This window comes from Astatotilapia calliptera, chromosome 13 (assembly GCF_964374335.1).
Source record: "Astatotilapia calliptera chromosome 13, fAstCal68.1, whole genome shotgun sequence".
Lineage (NCBI taxonomy): Eukaryota > Metazoa > Chordata > Actinopteri > Cichliformes > Cichlidae > Astatotilapia > Astatotilapia calliptera.
This window is the reverse complement of record NC_137434.1, coordinates 31,493,633-31,512,938: the sequence shown is the minus strand read 5'-3', so window position 1 is coordinate 31,512,938 and position 19,306 is coordinate 31,493,633. Positions and strand designations below refer to the sequence as shown.

The following is a 19,306-nucleotide window of genomic DNA, read 5'->3' as shown; positions in this document are numbered from 1 at the left end:
CTGTCGAGCTTCAGCCCCGAATCATCAGCCAGATGTTTGACAGTTCAGCTGTCGCACAACAAACGGACGCGACTCCACCCAAGCTGAATGTGACATCGAGTCAGAAACAGGAGTTCGCTGCTCTCAGGGTCAGGATGCTGTGACATCACGGAGAGTCTCCAGCTGACACAGGTGAGGCTGTGCACACCTGCCTGTGTTTCATGGACGTTGCTGAAAGCGAGCCTCTCGGACGGCTCTGACAAATTCAGGAAGGCGATGTTTAAATTTGGATGAAATCCCGAAATATAAACTAAACACAGGACAAATAGAAGTCGACGATAAAATAAATGTCAGAGCAGCCACGTTACATCCTGCAGCACACACACACACACACACACACACACAGCGGGACAGAGGCCAACAATAACACCGCAGACGTTTCTTTTTCCCACACGGACACAAACGGCTCAAAGTCGCTCCGTGATTCAGGACCTGGACTCGGACCAGAGGGATTTTTTGGACGATGCCGGCGGTCACCTCACGCTGACGCTCATCAGCACCTTCAGCCATGAAAACAAACCATTTCACCTCCCTCAGGAGCGGGTCCCACTCCGGAGCGGGAATTTCCACGCGGAGAAGGTTGGAGCGGCTTTCAGGCTGGAGCATCGCGCCGTGTCATGAAACGGGGGCGGCCTGTTTGTGTTGTGAGTGACTGCGGTGAGACTGATCGGAAACCTTTTCCCAAATAGGACCTGAGCCAAGCCTGAAAGGCCCCCTCAGAGTAACCCTGGAGTGAGGAGGACAGTGATGGATGTTTTTTATAACACAATACTGCAACGGGAGGCCTGAACAAGTCCAACAAAAACGCATCTTACTACCAAATGCTGCCCAGAAAACATCAGCGATCCTGCTGTGGGACTCTGACATGTTCCCTCATTATCATCCAGCTACAGGAAACAACACGCGGTGTGGATTAATCCGCCTCTGAAAATAGTCCCAACAAATTCCTTCCATTCAAGCGCTGCTGTTTCAGCCCTCTGAGTCATTTCTTAAACAAATGCTACCAATTTTAAACCATTTCTGACATTTTTCTCTGACCACAGGATTTCAGATTTCTCCAAATCCATCTTTCCCTTGAGCCCACGTCATGCTCGTCTACACATGTGCTCATCTACAGCGGCTCAGCACGATTTATAGTTCAAAATAATCCTTCTGTGTCTGACATGGGTTCATGCAGTTTATCAGCTAACTGAAACAAGCCGTTTTAGCTCCTCCCCCTTTAACGCTGCCTTTTCTGAGCCTCGTAATCTGACTGCCGGGACCAGCAGGTGGGTGGGGCTGTGCCCGATTGGACGTCCCAGCACGCGATGCAAAGCCAGATGTCGCTGGCCGTGAGGGGTTGCAGACAAGAATTATTTCAGGTTTACTGTGCACACACACACGCAGCTGAAACTGCACGTGTGGCTCAAACTTCCATGTTATCGCACATGTCAGAAACACGGAGCTTTGCTACTTTAGCCATGATAAGCTAACAGATGCTTAGAAAACCACACACGCTGTCGCTGAGCAAGCTAGCATCAGGAAACTGTGCACGCGTGTCTTTGCTGTGGGCCACGCTGAAGCTGGACTTCACTTTAACTGTAAGCACAGAGACTGAAGCCGTGCACAGCTCAGCCTGCTGCTGCACGGCCTCTGCAGCCGCTCGCTCGCAGATTCTTCTGCTGCTTCTGGAGGCGTTTGGCTGCATGTAAACCCTGAAGTTACTCAATGACTCCTTTCACAACTCAACCCCCCCCCCTGCACAAATACCCCATCTACCACCGTTACCCCCCCCCCCATCCTCCACCCAGCCTGCTTCACACGTCACCATCTCTCCATTTCCAACATCCTCCTCACCGAACAGAAGGTGAAAACGGAGGAAAGTCGGATTCCTGGCTGCGTTTCCTCTCCGTGTGTGTTTGACAGGTTGAGAGAAAGCCGGATGACAGCAGAGCGAAAGAGGAGGTCAGAGATGAAGAGCTTCGACAGACAGAAGAAGAAAAAGAAGAGGGGGGGGATTTGGCTTGTAGCGTCGGAAGTCAGAGTCCGGTCAAACTGGGAAAGTCTGAGTGATTTAACGTCATGCGAGCGTGAGGAGAATACAGCAGGAAGGCCGACAGACCAACTCGCTCTCCTCTCAGAATTCAAAATGTGGAAACTCGAGAGCATCAGAAACACCTTCGACTGTTTAACGTTCACCCGGATTTATGGATTTCTGGGATGATTCGACATAAATGCAGTTCAGCGTGCTCTGAGCAGACATCTGTGAAAAAGAAACAGGTTGTCTTAAAAGGGGGAGGAGCTAAAACTGGTGGTTCAGACAGATGATGAAGTGAGGGGCAGCACTGAGGCTCAGTATAAGAGAAAGAAGGATTATTATGAGCTTTGAATCATCCTAAGCTGCTGATCATCATCATCATCATCATCTCCTCCTCTCTATCCTCTGCTGACGTCTTAAAGAGTCGCGCTGCTGTTTTTATATATTTGGTGTGACGTGTACGCGGCGCCTCCGATGACACATCTGTTTAAAAAAAGCTCGACCAAGACAGAAACGAGAGCGCTGGAAGCCGATGTGGTTTGAAGTGAAGCAGACAGAGGAAGGTTAATGATTGCCAGAGCCATAAACGCCTCATTTCATCTCCACAGAGAAGGAATAAACGTTTTAGATAAGATGAGGGGGAGAGCGGAGACGCCCGGCAGCTGCTGCTGTGCAGCGAGGACAGCACAGAGCTTTTGTCCATGAACGGCTTGGTTTCATCAGCCAGAGCCGAGGAGTTTACCTCCATCTGCACGTTCACAAACATCAGAGACATTTTACAAGGTGGACAATGGCTGAAAAGCAGAAAGTCTTTCGCTTATTTTCACGATTTGTTCAGACCCGAATGACCCAAAGTGGGTTAAAAAAAAAAAGAAGTCCAATGCGATTCCATCAGTGCAGGCGGGGAAGGACGAAACAGACGTGACTCCGTCCTGACGTCGAACCCTCATAAAGACATATTTGAGATAACTTAAAAATGTCTCGTTCTCGGCGCTTTGGTGAGTGTTTCTAATATTTAGTCACATTAAAGTCACCTGATGATCAGTTCAGGTCACGTATGATTGTTTTTATGAAGCTGTTGATGGAATATTTCGTCCCAGTGACCCACCGCACCCCCGTGACTCTGAATGGTAAACATTTCTCCAGTTTCTGCTACTCCTTCAAAATAAAAGCCCTGACAGCGATGTAACCCACCAGTCTCTCTCCCGACAGGACCTCCAGCAGCTTGATGAGCATGCGTCCGTCCCTCAGGTCCATGTAGAGGTCGGTGATCCGACAGGAAACTCTGGACAGGTGGGAGTTCACCCACTTAGTGAAGGTCTTCTTCTGCACCGCCTCACGCTCATCTGAGAGAGACACAGAGACAGAGAGAGAGAGTGAGACACGATAATCACAGTCAGGAGTCTCCGAGCGTCCTGCTCGTCTCTGCAGGGTTTGGATGTGAACACGTGTGTGTGTTTACATATCTTTGTGGGGACCAACATCCTGGTCCTCACGAGTTTGAAGGTATTTTTCAGACAATGTGGTTTTAGTGACAGAGTTACAATTAGGTTATGGTTAGGTTTAGGGTCAGGCGTTCATATTTGATGGTTAGGGTACGCGGCTAGGGAATGATGTCCCCACAAGGATATAAATACACACGTGAGTGTGTGTTCTCCTGTGCTGGATAAAGCAGACTAAACCTGAACTCTGCTCGTGCTCACACAAACACGCAGCAGATGAAGTGTCGCCTGATGGCTCACACCTGCAGCAGAGTTTATTTCCCATGAGCCTGCTGGTTATTGTTATCGCCCACACACACACACACACACACACACACTTTCTAGTGGACAGCTCGAGGATCAGCCTCCAGTTTTTGGCTCTTCGGTGCGGTCGACGACATCTGGGACCAGACTGTTTCGCTCGAGTCGATCGAAGCGCACACTTACATAATTCAGACAACAGACGATGGATTCAAACTCAAAGGTCCTTTTCACAAACTGGGGCCAAACAAAACCAGAAGTCTAAAACGATCCCTCACCTACCATCTATTCTACTGGACAACGTGGCTTTGCATGAGTGACACTTCATAATAATCTAGGGTCTACTCCCGGGCCTCGGTGCAGCGCCGTCAGTCTGACGCTGTCTTTATAGAAACAGAACAAACAGAGCTGCAGAGTGTTTGAGCTTTTGTTTAATGTTTTAAACGAGCTCTTCGTCACACGTGTCTGTCGCCGCAGCTCGAACACGGCGGCGCGTGAACTCAGGAGGTCACAGGAGGAAGTTTCACAACTGGCACCACACCCACACATCCTCCACCCACAGCTGCTCTGTGCGTGCTTTCACACGCCGCTGACTTCTGAACTCACTGTGAGGATTCAAGCAGTGAAGACAGAGGTCAAAGGTCACGGCCGGCTGACACTCTAGCATGCCACGTTTTAAGTGGAGCTGCTTTAAAGTGCTGATTACTAACTGACCACACCAAAGGCTTTATGTGGACAAAAAACACCCGGGGTACTGTGGGGGGCGTGGCCTCTCTGACCCGTTATCGAACAGGTTGGTTTTGAATGATTGCAGATTTTAAACTTCTCGCATCGTCGCTGTACAACGTCTGCAGTCATACACGGTGGTTAAAGTCACTCCCGCAGATAAAAACACGGCACCGACAGATTCTTCGAGTCGTCTTCCAACACGAAGCTCTTCCTCCACACCGGACTGAACTCAGCCTGACCTCTGCAGGGAAACTGGGCCGATAAGATTTGCCCAGTCCAACAAACGTTCACACAAATCCACGACCTTCGCGCTGTGTTGTTATTTTGCAGCAAGACAATGGCCTCAGTGTTGAATGGCCTTCAGCGGAGACGCTCCGATATCAAACTGGAGCTGCTGGAAGACGCCACGAGGTCTACAACTGCCCAGATATCAACAGGAAGAAGCAACGAGGACGACTGGAACAAACAGTCTGCACAAATCTATGAAACCTGCTGTTTTCTGGCTTTAACGCTCAGATCGGATCGAATGAGCCTTTTTAAATGGAAGCTGCACTGCAAAAACTCAAAATCTTACCAAGTATATTTGTCTTATTTCTAGTCAAAATTATCTCATTACACTTAAAATAAGACACAATCAGCTACAGGGCAACATTTCAGTAAGCTAAAGGAACTTGTTTCAAGACAGTGAATCTTGAAACTAGAGAAAAACTAGAGATTTTTCACTTGTTCCATTGGCAGATTTTTTCACTTAATACAAGATATTTTAGCTTAAAATAAGTGAAAAAATCTGCCAATGGAACAAGTGAAAAATCTCTAGTTTTTCTCTAGTTTCAAGATTCACTGTCTTGAAACAAGTTCCTTTAGCTTACTGAAATGTTGCCCTGTAGCTGATTGTGTCTTATTTTAAGTGTAATGAGATAATTTTGACTAGAAATAAGACAAATATACTTGGTAAGATTTTGAGTTTTTGCAGTGTGCAGGTTCAGTGAGCAAAATGTAAATTTGTTCCAGAGATAAAACCACAACAATGCAGCTGATAACACTTCAACGCCGCCCTCACTGCGAGAACATCGGCACTGAGAACAGCAAACAGCCATCTGCGCTCTGACTGCTGGAAAGGCTGGAAATACCCTCCGCTCTCCGAGGGTACTCGGTGACGACGCCTCCCGGCCTCTCCAGTTTCACTCTGATGCACATTTGCGAGGTCGGGATGAGAAACATCCAAACGGATCCACATCTGGATCTTACAAACACTCTGAAAGTCAACAAAAACTAAACTGAAGAAACATTTCAGCCAAACGAACCCTCACACCGTATCGTCACTGTGGTAGAAAAACTAAAATCCTGTGCGAATTGTAGAATGAAGTGACACCAAAGTGTCAGCAGCCTATCACCCTGCAGGCTTCCCACATGGAGTAAGGCTGAGATCATCATCAAAGTTTTCACCGAGCGAGCGGCGCTGCAAGCCGTGGATTCATCAGGCCGGAGGTCAGCTGGTGCATTCAGAAAATCTGCATCATTAGCCTAAATGTTTGGGTGTAGCAGGGGTGTAGTGTCTGCAGATGGAGCGTGGCGGCCCGCGCTGCCTGCATAGGCTCAGGGCGGGCCGCTTAAAGTTCTTTAAGGCACGTTTGTTTCCTGCACGAGAGACATCATCACATGAGAGTTAAACTCGCCGAGAGAACCGAGCGTCTTATCTCCATCTTCATGCTTCCTACTGCAGGGTGTGTGTGTGTGTGTGTGTGTTCATGTTGGGGCTTCCCCTTCCTGTGCTCAGAAAGCAGCAGATGCTCGTCCCAGCAGGAGAATGTGTTCACACACACACACACACACACACACACACACACACACACACACACGTCGGCTATTCATATCTTGTGGGGACATCTAGCCACTTGCCCTAACCGTAACCCAACTGTAACCTGACACTAAAACCACATTTTCAGTCTATGGGGACCTGGATTTTGGTCCCCATAAGTATAGTAAAATTCCACTTTTTGGTCCCCACAAAGATATGAATACACACTCACACACACACTTTCGGTATGACGCTGCTTGTGTCGTTTGCCTTGAGCACGGCTCACCTCCAGTTATGAGAAATACTCGAATATTCTCGCGGGCTGCCAACAGTCGCAGCGTTCCCGCCCGGCTGCATTCCTGCAAATGCTTTTCTGTCTAATCTTTGAGCTCCTGTCTGGGGGAAACAGCAGGTCTGCTTTTATTTGGTTTTATTTTAGTTTTAGCAGGAAATGCACCCGAGCACCCAGAAACAACCCTCAAACATTTAGACCCCGCCCCTTTAAGGAGTCTTCTCTCTTCTGATTGGACCACTCAGAGTGCACTTTATGGAGAGGAGCTGCTCAGCCATGAAGCTCCCAGCATGCTGATGTTAATGTGAGCAGGGTTGGAGTCATCAGCTTTTACGCACTCGGCTACCTCGCTCTAACGTTCCCGCATTCCACGATAAATCAGCTGATCGCGCGTCCGGTACCACGCTCAAATCCAGTGAGGGCAGCCTGCACGGCTCTCTGCCCGACTTCTACACCTGCAGTGGGACTGAGAACATCTGTATTCACAGTGTGTGAATGTGGCCAAACACTTTCGACCATTTTAACATAAATTTCAACAAACTGATTCTTTAAATGTTCATTTTCACGACGAGCTTCAGGAAAAACGATTATTTTTCCAGTTTTTTGCAGAGTTTCCTGCAAATTTCACAAATGTCTGTAATTTTTTTCACGCCAAGTGATTTCAGGTGACGGGAGGCCCCGAGGTAAACGCAGTGTTACCATCTGCTAACGCAAAGCTACACAATCTCACCCTGACAGACACACACAGCTAAGCAGAAGTCAATGTCACAGGCTTCAGTTTCCTCACAGATACTGCTGAGCACACAAGAAGCAGCTGTGTGCGCTTCATTAGGCCTGCAGGAGACAGTGGTGTATTGATGGGGCGGGTCAATAACACACACACACACACACACACACACTTTGAGGATGACCTTAACCTGAGCCTGAGGAAGTACACACAAACCAGACAGGGGCATGGCGTGATTCGTCCCCACTGAGACAAAAAAACACACACACACACACACACACACACACACACACACACAGGAATGTAGAGCATGAGCATCATGTGAGGCGCATCACTGCTCGTATCATCGTGTGAATGCGGCGCTCTCATAAACATGATCACGATGCATCATGGGAAGTCGAGGTCGACACGAGCTCATGACGGCGTTTGTGGCGTTCGTCCGAAATTTGAAAATGTTTCATCCTCAAAAAGTAGATAAAAATAAATAAATAAAATACATAAAAAAAGAAAGAGGAAAAATAATAAACGTAACCAGAGGGGACCTTAGGGGGGATTAAATGTAGAGCAAAGGTTGCAAGGAAGGAAAGGATTAGAGAGAAGAGGAAACCAGAGGAAGAAGAAACAAACAAGGACAAGAAAGAAAGAAGAAAGATGGAAACAAGGAAATAAAAGAGCAAAGCATTCTGAATTCAAATGATAAGAGTCAAAAGAGGAGAGGAAGTGAAAGCAAGAGCAAGGGTGAAAGAGAGGAAAGGAAACAAGCCAAGAAAGATAAAGAGCTAATAATATGATATGATCATTATCATAATTGTCAGTGATTATTTAATGTATTTAATGTTATTATATTAATATATATTAAATAGTTTGAAATGTTAAAAAAAAAAAAGATAAAGAGAGGAAAAGTTACAGGAAACGACAGAGAAGAAGAAAGGAAAGGACAGAGGTGAGGAAGAGGAAGTGAAGGTTGAGAGGACAGAACGGACAAAATGTTTGTCCTGAAGATTCAAACAACATCCAGTCGATGTTTCACGACGCAGACGAAGAACGAGCGCCATCATCATCATCGGCGTCGTCCCGACCTGCCGTCATGGTCGCGTTCAACACCGACAGCTTTTTATTTTCAGGCTGTGAGAAACGAGCACAGCGAACATGACATTTCACCAAACATGCCAGCTGCGTTCCCCTGAGAGTGTGTGTGTGTGTGTGTGTGTGTGTGTGTGTGTGTGTGTGTGTGTGTGTGTGTGTGTGTGTGTGTGGGGTTTACAGCGGGAATCAATCGTTTCTTTATCGTCACGTGGGCGTGATGGAGGGGATTTTTTAGGAAATGTCTGAGCGCTTACTTTAGTTTTTACTGCTTTCCCCTCATCCAGTAATGACTAATGAAGCTTTCTATGCAACTATGACCACACACACATGCACACACACATGCACACGCACGCACACGATGTGATGCAGAGATAAAAGGCTCAGATTAGCTTCAGTGAAGAAAGTTTAACTAATACGAGTCACAAATGTGTGAATGTTACAAAAAACATTTCAGAATTTTACAGAAATGTAACATAAATTTATAAAACTGCCAAATATTTAGACAGAGACGCTGATCCGCGACACACGAGCTTCATCACTTTTACAAAGGTTTCGCCAAAATGGCCACAAGGAACCTTTAACGTGAAAATGTCTCGAGGAGGCGGCGGCGAGCGAGGAGTGTCAGACAGGCCGAACACATCAAACATCTGTTTCCACTAACAGAGAGAGACAGAGAGGCTCTCTGACACACGGGCCTGCGTTTCCATATCCAGGCCAGTCCTGACGGATCGTATGACATTCCCAAACACGCACGATCGTATAACCCTGTCAAAACACACACTTCCAGTTCAACAGTTCCAGGATTCCAGCATTCCTGATCTCCCACAGGAAGCGGAGGCCTCAGAGGATCCCCCCCGTGAGCGAGTGTGGAGGTCGGAACTACTGAGAGCAACAGAAACAAACCGGCAGAAGCTCGGTTTAGTCTGCGATTCCTTCCTGCAGCGGCTGATTGCAGCTCACCTCTGATCCTAAAAGCCGCTCCCCGACTCACACGGATCCACACGGGCCATTCAGCAGATCCGCTCCATGATGCAACTCTGGCTTCAAACTTCCCTCTCGTTCATCACCTGAGCGCTCAGGTCCTCTCTCACACCGAGGGCGGCGACCTTATGAAGCACCTGGAGGTGACGCCTGCATGCAGTCACCTGACAGACACCTGAGTGCAGCACAAAGCCCCGATCACTGCTGTTTAACCTCCACACAAAAGGAGGAACTCCCAGTTGGTCTGTGCTCAGGTGTGTCTGGATGAGGCAGGTAACTGTCACCCGTGTCTGACAGCACAGACTCACTTCATGCAAATCTCACCTGCAGGTCAGGTTTGTTTTGACGTCCACAGAATCTGATCTCATTTTGTGCAACATCTGTGCGTGCATGTGTGCATGCGTGTGTGTGTGTGTTAATAATGAGCACAGATGTTCAGCAGAAAACTAAAACCTTCATTCACAGAAACTCAGCAGGAGCCTGGCAGCCAATCACAGGGCACAATACTGGGGCCTGTCATCCAATCACAGCGCCCTCTCCTTCCGCCTGAATGGCTGATGTGACACAGAGCGGCAGTGTGTTCCCGTGAGGAGGGGGAAGCGAGCCAGATTTGGGGACAGAGGAGCATTGAGAGGCGAGGACACAGGCTGATTATCGACCGTTAAACCGACCGAGGCCATATGTGGCGCCGACTCAGCGCCGCCTCCGGGCAGGACGGATCGCGGCTATCCCTGTCCACGCCGGTGCAGACTCATCTTCACCGCTGTCCCCCTGCAATTTAATTGGACAGAACTCGAATCAGTCAGGAGGTCGTTGGACCGTTGGGTTCCTGACGTCGAAAGGCCGATGAGGAGACGCTTCCTGCTGCTGAGCTGCAGCGTCTCGTGAGCAGCACAACATGCTGAGACCTTTTTATACTGCGAGCTCGTCTCCTCGGACGGAAAACGCAGAAATGACGCCGCTGTTAGAAACGGGAACCGTCCGAACTGTCCAATCACAACCAACGCCATGGCCCCGCCTTTCCTGTGAACGGTGTTTCTCAGAGAGGACGCTGTGCCGTTTCGCTGCTTTGCCCATCAGAGCCACTGAGCACGCTCAGTCCATCTCCAAACAGCAGACCTTAGCCCCGCCTTAGAGCCGGAGTTCCCGTTGTTCGAGCTTATTCTGATTGCTGCTGTTGTGTTTTCGCAGGAATGTTAATGGTTCATGTCGATGAGCCGACCCTCGTTTTCATCCGGGAAGATGACTTCATGTCACCGAGCAGAACGCCAACAAGATGCAGCTCGTTTCTCCGCCCCCACCCCTCGCCGGGACATTCACGCCGACAGTTTGTCTGATTTTTAGCAGAAACTGTCGACAAACAGCAAACTCGAACTTTTCAACCTTCTGTGACTCAAATCTTCTAAATCCAAAGTGCTTCAGTCCTTATTTACCAGCAGTAATCTCGGTCCAGCTCTAGTTAAAAACACTGAACTTTATTATCTTTAGTCGCAGGACTCAAAGAGTCCAAGAGAGTCTGTGAGCAGTCGGTTTGATCTCAGGGTCATTATGCACGCACTTCATTAATCTTCTTCACTATTCGGATTCAAGAAGGAAACACTGCTTATATATTAGATTATAATGCATTTCAAAAACACACCTGATAAAGGCCTTTAAAGGAAAGCGTATCTGGGAGTTTGAGGAAAGGAAGCCAAAGCTCGGACGGGATGTTACAGACGCAAACACGGTGAAACAATAGTTTCTGTTTGCTGCTCTGACAGATTTAGAAACGGCTGCTTCCTCTCAGACGTTGTCTCATTTTCCAAAACTTTATCTTTTCCATTTTTTTGTTGCTGCAGGCCGTTGCGTGTTTTCTGTGTTTATAAAATGAGGCGTTTTCAGTTTTAGCCTCATGCTTTGTGCTTCAGGATCATCTGAGGCCTGAGGCGTGTGTGCACGTCTGCAGAAGAATGAATCTGGTCAGTTATCAGCACTCGTGCTTTGTTTTGGCCTGTGTGTATGTTTTTGTATGATGTACAGACAACCATCAGTGGAGCGTAATAACTCTTGCATTAACTTCCTGTTGCTTCACGATGAGATCCTCTGGAAGTTCAGCTCAGGACCAAATCCAAAAATCCTGCCTGTGTTTAGATTTGACTGACAAAGTCCAAACTCGCAGCTGAAGCTCATCCTTCCCCTCTTCAGGTCGTGCATTAACATCCTGCTCTGCGAGAAGTCAAATAAACGAGGACGTCAAAGAGTCCTCTAATGACCCAACGTTTAACGTCTGATTAAAGTCTCTGTGGCTCCTCGCGCCGAGCCAACAGCGGCACGGATTCCTTACACACAGTCTGACCTTCGAGGCAACACGCCGGCTCTGATAGAGCAGCCAAACCCTTCTAACACTCACATTCCTGCAGTAGGTCATTACACAACACCAGAGATGAGATAAGATCACTCGCTCTGACAAAACACGCGCTTACGAAATCACTGAAGTCTCATTCCCACACCTGCTCGCCCGAAAACACTAAAGACACACAAAGAAGAGTGTGAGTGTGTGTGTGTGTGTGTGTGTGTGTGTGTGTGTGTGTGTGTGTGTGTGTGTGTGTGTGGCATGCTGTTCCTGTCACGCTGACAGCTGAATAAAGACTCCATGCCTTCCTCCTTCCTCTCTTTCTCTACACGTCAGGAGCCGGCGAGGCTTTTCAGCGCCACTGTCACCCACAAACAAAGCCGAGCTCACGAGCAGAGCCGTCAGTGTGTGTCCGCGCCGTCGGACGCCAGGAAATGCACGCCGTCGATATAAATCAACTTTTCCTTCATTACAGAAGCTTCACCGCAGCGCCCGGATGCGTGGCTCCAAGTATTGGTCGGCGCTGTAACGCTGACGAAGCCGGCTCACAACAGCGACCGTCACAGCCTTGCGTCAGGATCAATCACCCTGATTATCAATGATAAATAAGTCGGAGACGACTGGGTCACGAGCTGCTGCTGCTCCTCTCCGAGGTCACGTGACATCGCCGCTGAGGGATCACGTGTTCCCCGACGGGTCGCCAACCTGTCTGCAAACGCTCGCCAACGAGGCACGGAGCAGCAGTAAAACCCGAGAACGTTCGCCTTCAAAGTAAAAGCTTGCGGCTAACATGTTTCAAAAGGTGTGACTTTTACTTTGAAAGCAGCTCCGTTTCCTGTTTGTGTCAGTTTGACTGCTGCTGAGAGATCCGTGTATCCGTGTTTAGCTAACGGGTCGTTTTTCACATTTAACAAATTATTTTTGTTTGTTTTGATGACTTTTATTCTGACGTTTAATGATTTGAACTCAGACCTCAGTAACTGCGTTTCGTTCCCTGATGACAGTCATGAATCCTTGAACTTGGGGCACTTGTTTTAGCGCCCGGTGCTCGCAGACTCATGCACGGCCGGGCCTCGTTCACACGACGTGTGGTTAGTGGTCACATGACCGGACTGATACGAGTCCTAAAACCTTCTGTAATGACGTCTGCGCTTCAGATGCCTTCACAAGAATAATCTACAACAGAAAACATTCGACGCCTGGTTCAACAACTCCGAAGCTACAACTGTCCCAGACGAGGCGCTGGCTCCGTGCTGGGAGGTCATGAGGTCATGGCGTTCTGCCATAAGTCGTCATTTTACGTCAGCAACGGAGAATTTAAGGTTTGTGGAACCCGGGTATGCAAGCCGTGGTTGGCGTCCCTGTGGTGTGGCGCTCTAAAGGCCCACGTGGGGGCAGATTCTGCGTACAGGCTGTAAAGGTGTTCACAGACACAGAAACCAGCGTCTGCTCTGAAGCTGCTGTGATGACTGATTATTAACCAGATGTGTTTAATGAATAATCAGCTCACAATAAAATAGGAGCTGGCCGGCGTCGCGGGTGGATGTGCTGCTCCGTCTGCAGCTGATGAATGGAGAACACTGTGATTTATTAAAAGCTCCTGACGTGAAATTATCACCGCGAGCAGCTTCCAGATCAGCTGACGGTTTCCTGTTAGTCTGGAGGGATTTTAAAGCCCTGCTGCTCGTTCATGAAGGACTCTGTGGGTTATTTCCACTGCTGCTCAGTCGTGACCATCCAGACCTCGGAGGTGGTCTGAGACGGGTCCGATTACGGCCCCCTGAGTCCTGAGAACACCTGGAGAAGCAGCTCAGTCAATAAATCTGCAAACTCTCAGTTTTATTACAGAAGCGCTGGTGCTTACTTCACTCCCTTAACGTGCTTTAAATGCATGTTCACTGAAAGCAGCTCTGTTGGATGAGTCATGTGGCTTTCCGGTGGTTGAGCGCAGAAAACCCTCAGAAACTGATTAGCAGCATCTGAAGCGCCGTGACGAGGCGCCGTGACCTCGCTGGTTTGTGGTCTGAGGTGAACTTCTCTCTTCTCAAACAGCTGTGTGCAGCTGTGGACACAAACAAACACGTTACCTCTGTTTATTTTTAGCTTTTATGCATCTCTCTCTCTGGGCTCAGACTGGCCCCGCCCCCTCTGCGAGCGTGCTCAGTGGAGCGTCCCTATGAAAGAGTCCTTTCAAGCTGCAGATCTGCGAGTGGAAACGGACTGAGACTTGAAACGCACAGCTCCGTCCTGAGACGCTTCCTCGTGCCACCTTCAGGCTCTCAACAATCACTCCATTCTGCTCCCGCCTCCGACGCCGCTGGTTCCTGCGTCCGTCGTCACCACCAAGCTTTCATTTCATCCAGAAATGATGGCGGCTATCAAAAACAGGACAAACTAACCAAATATTTTCTTCTAGAGATCGAAGAAAAACTCCAGTTTAATCATTGAGCTTTGATGGCGAAGGCCTTTAAGTCGCGAGGCTCCACGTCATGCTGAAGGTTACTGGTGGGAGCCCGCCCCAGCTGTCAGGGGGCAGGAGGGGGGTAGATCCTGCACAGCTATGGAGCTGGGTTTTGTCCAACTTTTAATCTAATTTCCGGCTTTATAGAGTTAAAGAGAGGACTTTGCACATCATCAGTCATACAGAGAAGTTCCTGAATCTTAAATCAGCGCTGAAAAGATTTCCAGACAAACTCCTGCATGAGCTCATCAGACGCTGAGCTCCAAGGATCGGCCTCGAAGATTTGCAGCACTAAATCTTTCTGTTTGCAAAAACGTACGAGTGGAAAAATCTCAGTGCAATCAAAGCCTGCGATGATTAAATAAAAGCATATATACTCAACACACCCAGCAGCCGATCCCTTTGGAACTGTGACGGGGGGTGGGGCGAGCAGGAAACGACCAGGACTGTCACACAATCTACTTCCAACCAATCAGTCGGTGTCATTCACCGAACCATGAAAACACACTTTGGCTTATGAAACACATGAAATGGCCCCGGAGGAGCTTAGCATCCTGTGCTAACGGCATCACGGGCCGGGTTCAGCGAGTCGTCCCGAACGCAACTCGACACGGGCCGAGGGAGAGGAGCGAGGCCGCATCTCACCCCGCCTTTGTGTGAATTTCACGAAAGGAGCTTCCTTTAATTTCACTAAGAGGGTGGAGGTAGGAGGCGGGCCGGGCGAGGGCGCCGGGGGCGCCCGCAGACGCTCTGCAGAAGCTCATGAAACATTGATGAGGCGACCGAGGTGTTTTCTTTCTTTTTAGAGACACAGAGAGGGAGGGACGCGGCGAGCTCGGATCATGTTAGACACCCTCCCCACACCACCCACCCCCTCTAATCCCCCCCCTCCACCACCGCGCAGAGCTCAAGGAATCCCAAACCACCGAGATGTGTGCTGATTGGCTGACTCAGAACCACGGAGGAGGGGAGGGGGATGATGATAGCACAGAGGGATGGTGGTTTTGTTTTTGTGAGCAGAGCGCGTCCGAGGGATTTGGCGTTTCAGGACATGGCGGGTTTTTACAGCGCTACAGTAACCGCTCTGCCTCAGCCTCCGTTTGTTCTACATTCATGTTAGAGTCCCGGCGTGAACCACAGCGTGCGCCGCGCACGGCCGCTGGAGCACAACAAAGGACCCGACTCCTTCTGGGTCATTTATTCATCCACACATGCAAACATCAATTACAAACCACGTCTTGTTCAGTTCCCAACAGAAATAAACTCAACCGGACCGGAAACATCAGCGACCAGCATCCATCCACTCAGCATCGCTCGTATTTCCACTGAGCTGGTTTTAAAATGAAGCTCAGGCCACCTGAGACAGACGACCTCCAGGTTTTGGTGGTTTTACAGGGCGGTGGCTCCGCTGTGCTCACTGGACGATCAGGCTCTGTTGATAAGTGACTGCTAACAAAGTTTTGCTAATGTAAATAAAAAACCATTTCCTGTTACCACTCCATCTTTTTATCTGCACTCTGTCCCGTCATCACGTCTTCTTTGCATCCATCCATCTAAATTCAGTGCAGTTACATATTCATGTATTTATTGATCTTCCCTCTCAGGGAGGGAAATGCAGTCCAGACTCTGATCCCTAAATTTGATTTAGAAACGTCAGGAGGCAGCCGCGGGGTCACGGAGAAGCCGTGTCACATCTGCAGGCCTGGTTCAGGCGTCTTATTAGGATCATTTTTCTTTCTTTGAATGAAATCTTTATAAAATGATGACGTCTGCTCTCCTGAGCCGTTTCAACATCAGCCAGCATCTGTACCAACATGAGTCTGTGCAGCAGGCCGACTCGCTTCCCCCCATGATTATTCTCTTAACTGGAGCAAACATGGCTGACTGCCTCCACGCTCATAACCCGCTGGGAACCGAACCACCTGAGCCCCACACGGGACAGCACATGAATTTAGAGCCTCGAATGCCTTCATAAGCACGAGCTAACAAACCCCTCTGAGGGTCGACGTCCTCATGGACTGATTGATGTTTCATCACAGCCCACATTTAGATTCTTCCTCTGCTCTAACAGAACATGCCGCGCAACACTTAAGATAAAGCACATCTGATAAGTTCACATCTGAATGAAGCGCCTTGAGGCGACTTTTGTTGTGATTTGGCGCTATATAAATAAAATTGAATTGAATTGAATTGAATGATTTGGTTCTGTGAGCAGGTCAAAAACAGGATAAAGGTCAGCCCTGGTAGGCGGAGCCAGATGAATGACATAAACCAGCATTAACACGCTCACGTAAACATCGAGTGTGACAGATCCCAACATATCAACTCGGTAAGAAGTCATGAAGCAGCCTCTGAACTAAACTCGGACACACGGCACACGCGTGTGCATCAGTAACGCGTGTTACAGCAGGAATCTCAGGACTGAAGAAACCAGGCTTTCAAAGCAGAGTACAGTCTGTGCTCGAGTGCAGACGTTTTCACATTCGGTCAAATTCTTACGACAGAACATCACAAAGACTCAGTGACCTCAGCGTGACCCCCCCACACCCCCAACAAAGAAAAACAGCCAGGAAGCTACTTTCAGACACTCTGGAGGTTTGTGGGCGTCAGCGGGTCGATGAGGCTCCATTAGCCTTCTGCTAAATTCAGCCTGCTGCTAATTTTTAACTGAAGTGTTTGTGCGTGCAAGGACGATTCGATTTTAACGGCTCATATCGATACGAGCGTCCATCGATGAGTCGGGAGGTTAAATGTGTTTACACGCCTGAGCGCCGCTGCTCTCCTTCAGCAACAGAAGACACGCCACTCGCGCTTCCACGCAGGAACGTTTTCCACTCCTGAGTGATTTCTGTCTGACGCATCAGAGAGAAACTTGAGGTTCAGCATCTCGCTCGAGGATACTTTCCTGTGCGGACTGGAGCGGTCTGGGATTGAACCACCAACCGCCCGACATAGCCACCCCACTTCCTACCAACATTCCCGGGTAGAGCCTGTGCTCAGAGCATGTAAGCAGCTCCATCGTACAAACCAAACCAAGCCTTCAGTGTAAACGTGTGGCAGAAAGTTTCCTGCTGCCTGCTGAAAAACACCGACACAGCTCACACACATGCAAGCAAACACAACTACACGGTTTGGTTTCTGGAGCCGACGTACGTCAGCCTGAGATACAGGAGGCTTATTTCCAGCTGCGGATCATGCAAAGCTGCTCCAGTCGAGCTGGAAATAAGCAGAGCGGAACAAAGAAGAAAAACTTCAGCTGTTGGTTTCATTTAGCGATGTCATCGCTGCATCGATTAATAACGGGCACATTCCTGAGCTTTAAGTCAGGAGAGACAAACGGCACGTGTGTCGGGAGGCCAGCATCCTGCTGAGGAGCTCCAGCCTGATTACTTCACAGCTACGTGAAAAAATGTGGGTGTGGGAGCGCCTCCCTGCCTCCCCCGCACCGCTCCTCGGCGAGCGGGTCACCGTCAGCCCGTCAGTTGTGATCAGTGTGTGAACGTGAGGCGCGGTTTATTTGCAGAGGTAAGGTCAAGCTGCTGACTCATCCACAGCCAGCTCTGATTTCATTATAAGGTGATAATGATTAATAAAGTCAGGGCGACACCTGCACGCCTCAGCCACCATCCCAGCGCGACCGCACTCCTCTTTACTTCCTTTTACTTTCTCTGGAGCTCTGCTGCTGCTCTGAAAGCCTCCTACGGCTCCTTCTACTGTTTCAACCCTTCAAGTGTGCAAATGCAAACAAACTGCAGCCCACAGCATTAAAGGAAACCCTAAACCCAGGCCCACACAGCTTTCCCCCGCATGCGCTGCTCCTCACACACTGAGGGCTCCTTGTTTCATCTTACCTTGAAGCTGTTTGAACCTCCCCTCCAGCTGGTTGTAGTTGAAGGCAGCCTGGCCCGAGAATCCGGGGCCGGGGCTGGACCCCCTGACGGGGCTGAGGCTGGGGCTGGGGCCTCGCCCGGGACTGGCGACGTGAGACGGGCCGGGGCATCCGGACCCCGGGGACAGGGGGCCGCCGTAGTCTGAAGTTGGGGAGAGGGGTCCAGGCGCGAGGGGGCCGGGGAGGCCGGCCGTGGCGCTCTGAAGCTCCATGATTAAACTCCACAGAAGACTTAGATGGAGCTCGTCCACATGGAGCAGAAAGTTTATAAGTGAGTCACACAAGCCCGCAGAGGTTATCTCCCCCCAGGATGAGCTCGAGCTCCACGGCGACAAACTTCAGAGCCTCAACTTCTCTGCAGCAGGAGCAGCTTCCAGGTGACCACCGACTCCTTAAGAGTCCTTAGCACAAGAACGTAAAGTGAGTTTAGAGAAGTGATCCCAGTTTTAGCTCCGACACCGAGGGGAACGCTCCCTGCTCCTCAGTCGAGCTGAGAGGAGGACAGAAGAACTGCAGAGTCTCCGTTTCACTAGCGTGGAGCCAACAATCGCTGGCTCAGCAGACGCGCGGCGGCATCATGCTTCTGTTTTCCCTCCATTCATCCATCTGTCAGAGTCTCCGGGGATCACGCCTTCCCCTCAGTTCCACCCATCCTCCGTTCAAACGCACGCTCAGACCCTGCTCGATGAAAAGGTGGAGCAGACGGAGAAAGGAGGTGGAGGGAGGCAGAGAAAGAGTGGTTTGTCCTGCGGTGTGCAGCAGCAGCAGCTCTCAGACACTGAAAACACCTTTCAGCAGACGAGGCGAGAGTGCAGGGGGGAGGGGCCGCCAGAGGGAGAGGCTACTCCCACGGCAGCCAATCACAGTTCAGCGATGATGTCACCCACTCATTGGCATAAGGGGAGGAGACGGAGGAGAGCGAGAGAGGGAGAGAGCGCAGAGGGCCGATCGAGCTGAAGATTAAAGAGGAACTTTAGTCTAATCTGCAGCTTTTTACTGCAAATGTGAAGCAAAAACATTTGATTCTTAAATCTGTGCTTAAACAGCTGCAGGGCGCCGCCTCCACAACACTCATATTTAAATGATCCCGTTTATTTTGTTCTTTGCGTCATGTGAAAAAGGTCAAACTGATAAGATTAAAATTCGCTCTGTGAGTAAATGTTTAAAGAGCCACAGTTTCCCCCCCTGGGAGGGGCAGACGCTTTCAATCAGC

General features: G+C 49.4%; 1 protein-coding gene across 6 annotated transcripts in view; it reads right to left on the bottom strand.

Annotated features, from left to right (window-relative positions):
* LOC113034882 (spectrin beta chain, non-erythrocytic 1) overlaps positions 1-19,306 on the bottom strand; it is a 100,506-nt gene that overhangs the window by 34,854 nt on the left and 46,346 nt on the right. For 4 of the 6 annotated variants that reach the window (XM_026190022.2, XM_026190023.2, XM_026190027.2 and 1 more), the window contains exons 1-2: positions 18,056-18,886; positions 3,251-3,402 (exon numbers count right to left, since the gene is read on the bottom strand). In XM_026190022.2, the coding sequence (XP_026045807.2) occupies positions 3,251-3,402; positions 18,056-18,305 (402 nt within the window). In that variant the 5' untranslated portion in view covers positions 18,306-18,886. Of the gene's footprint in view, positions 1-3,250; positions 3,403-18,055; positions 18,887-19,306 lie in introns of those variants that run through there. The other 2 variants (XM_026190024.2, XM_026190026.2) reach the window with 1 other exon arrangement.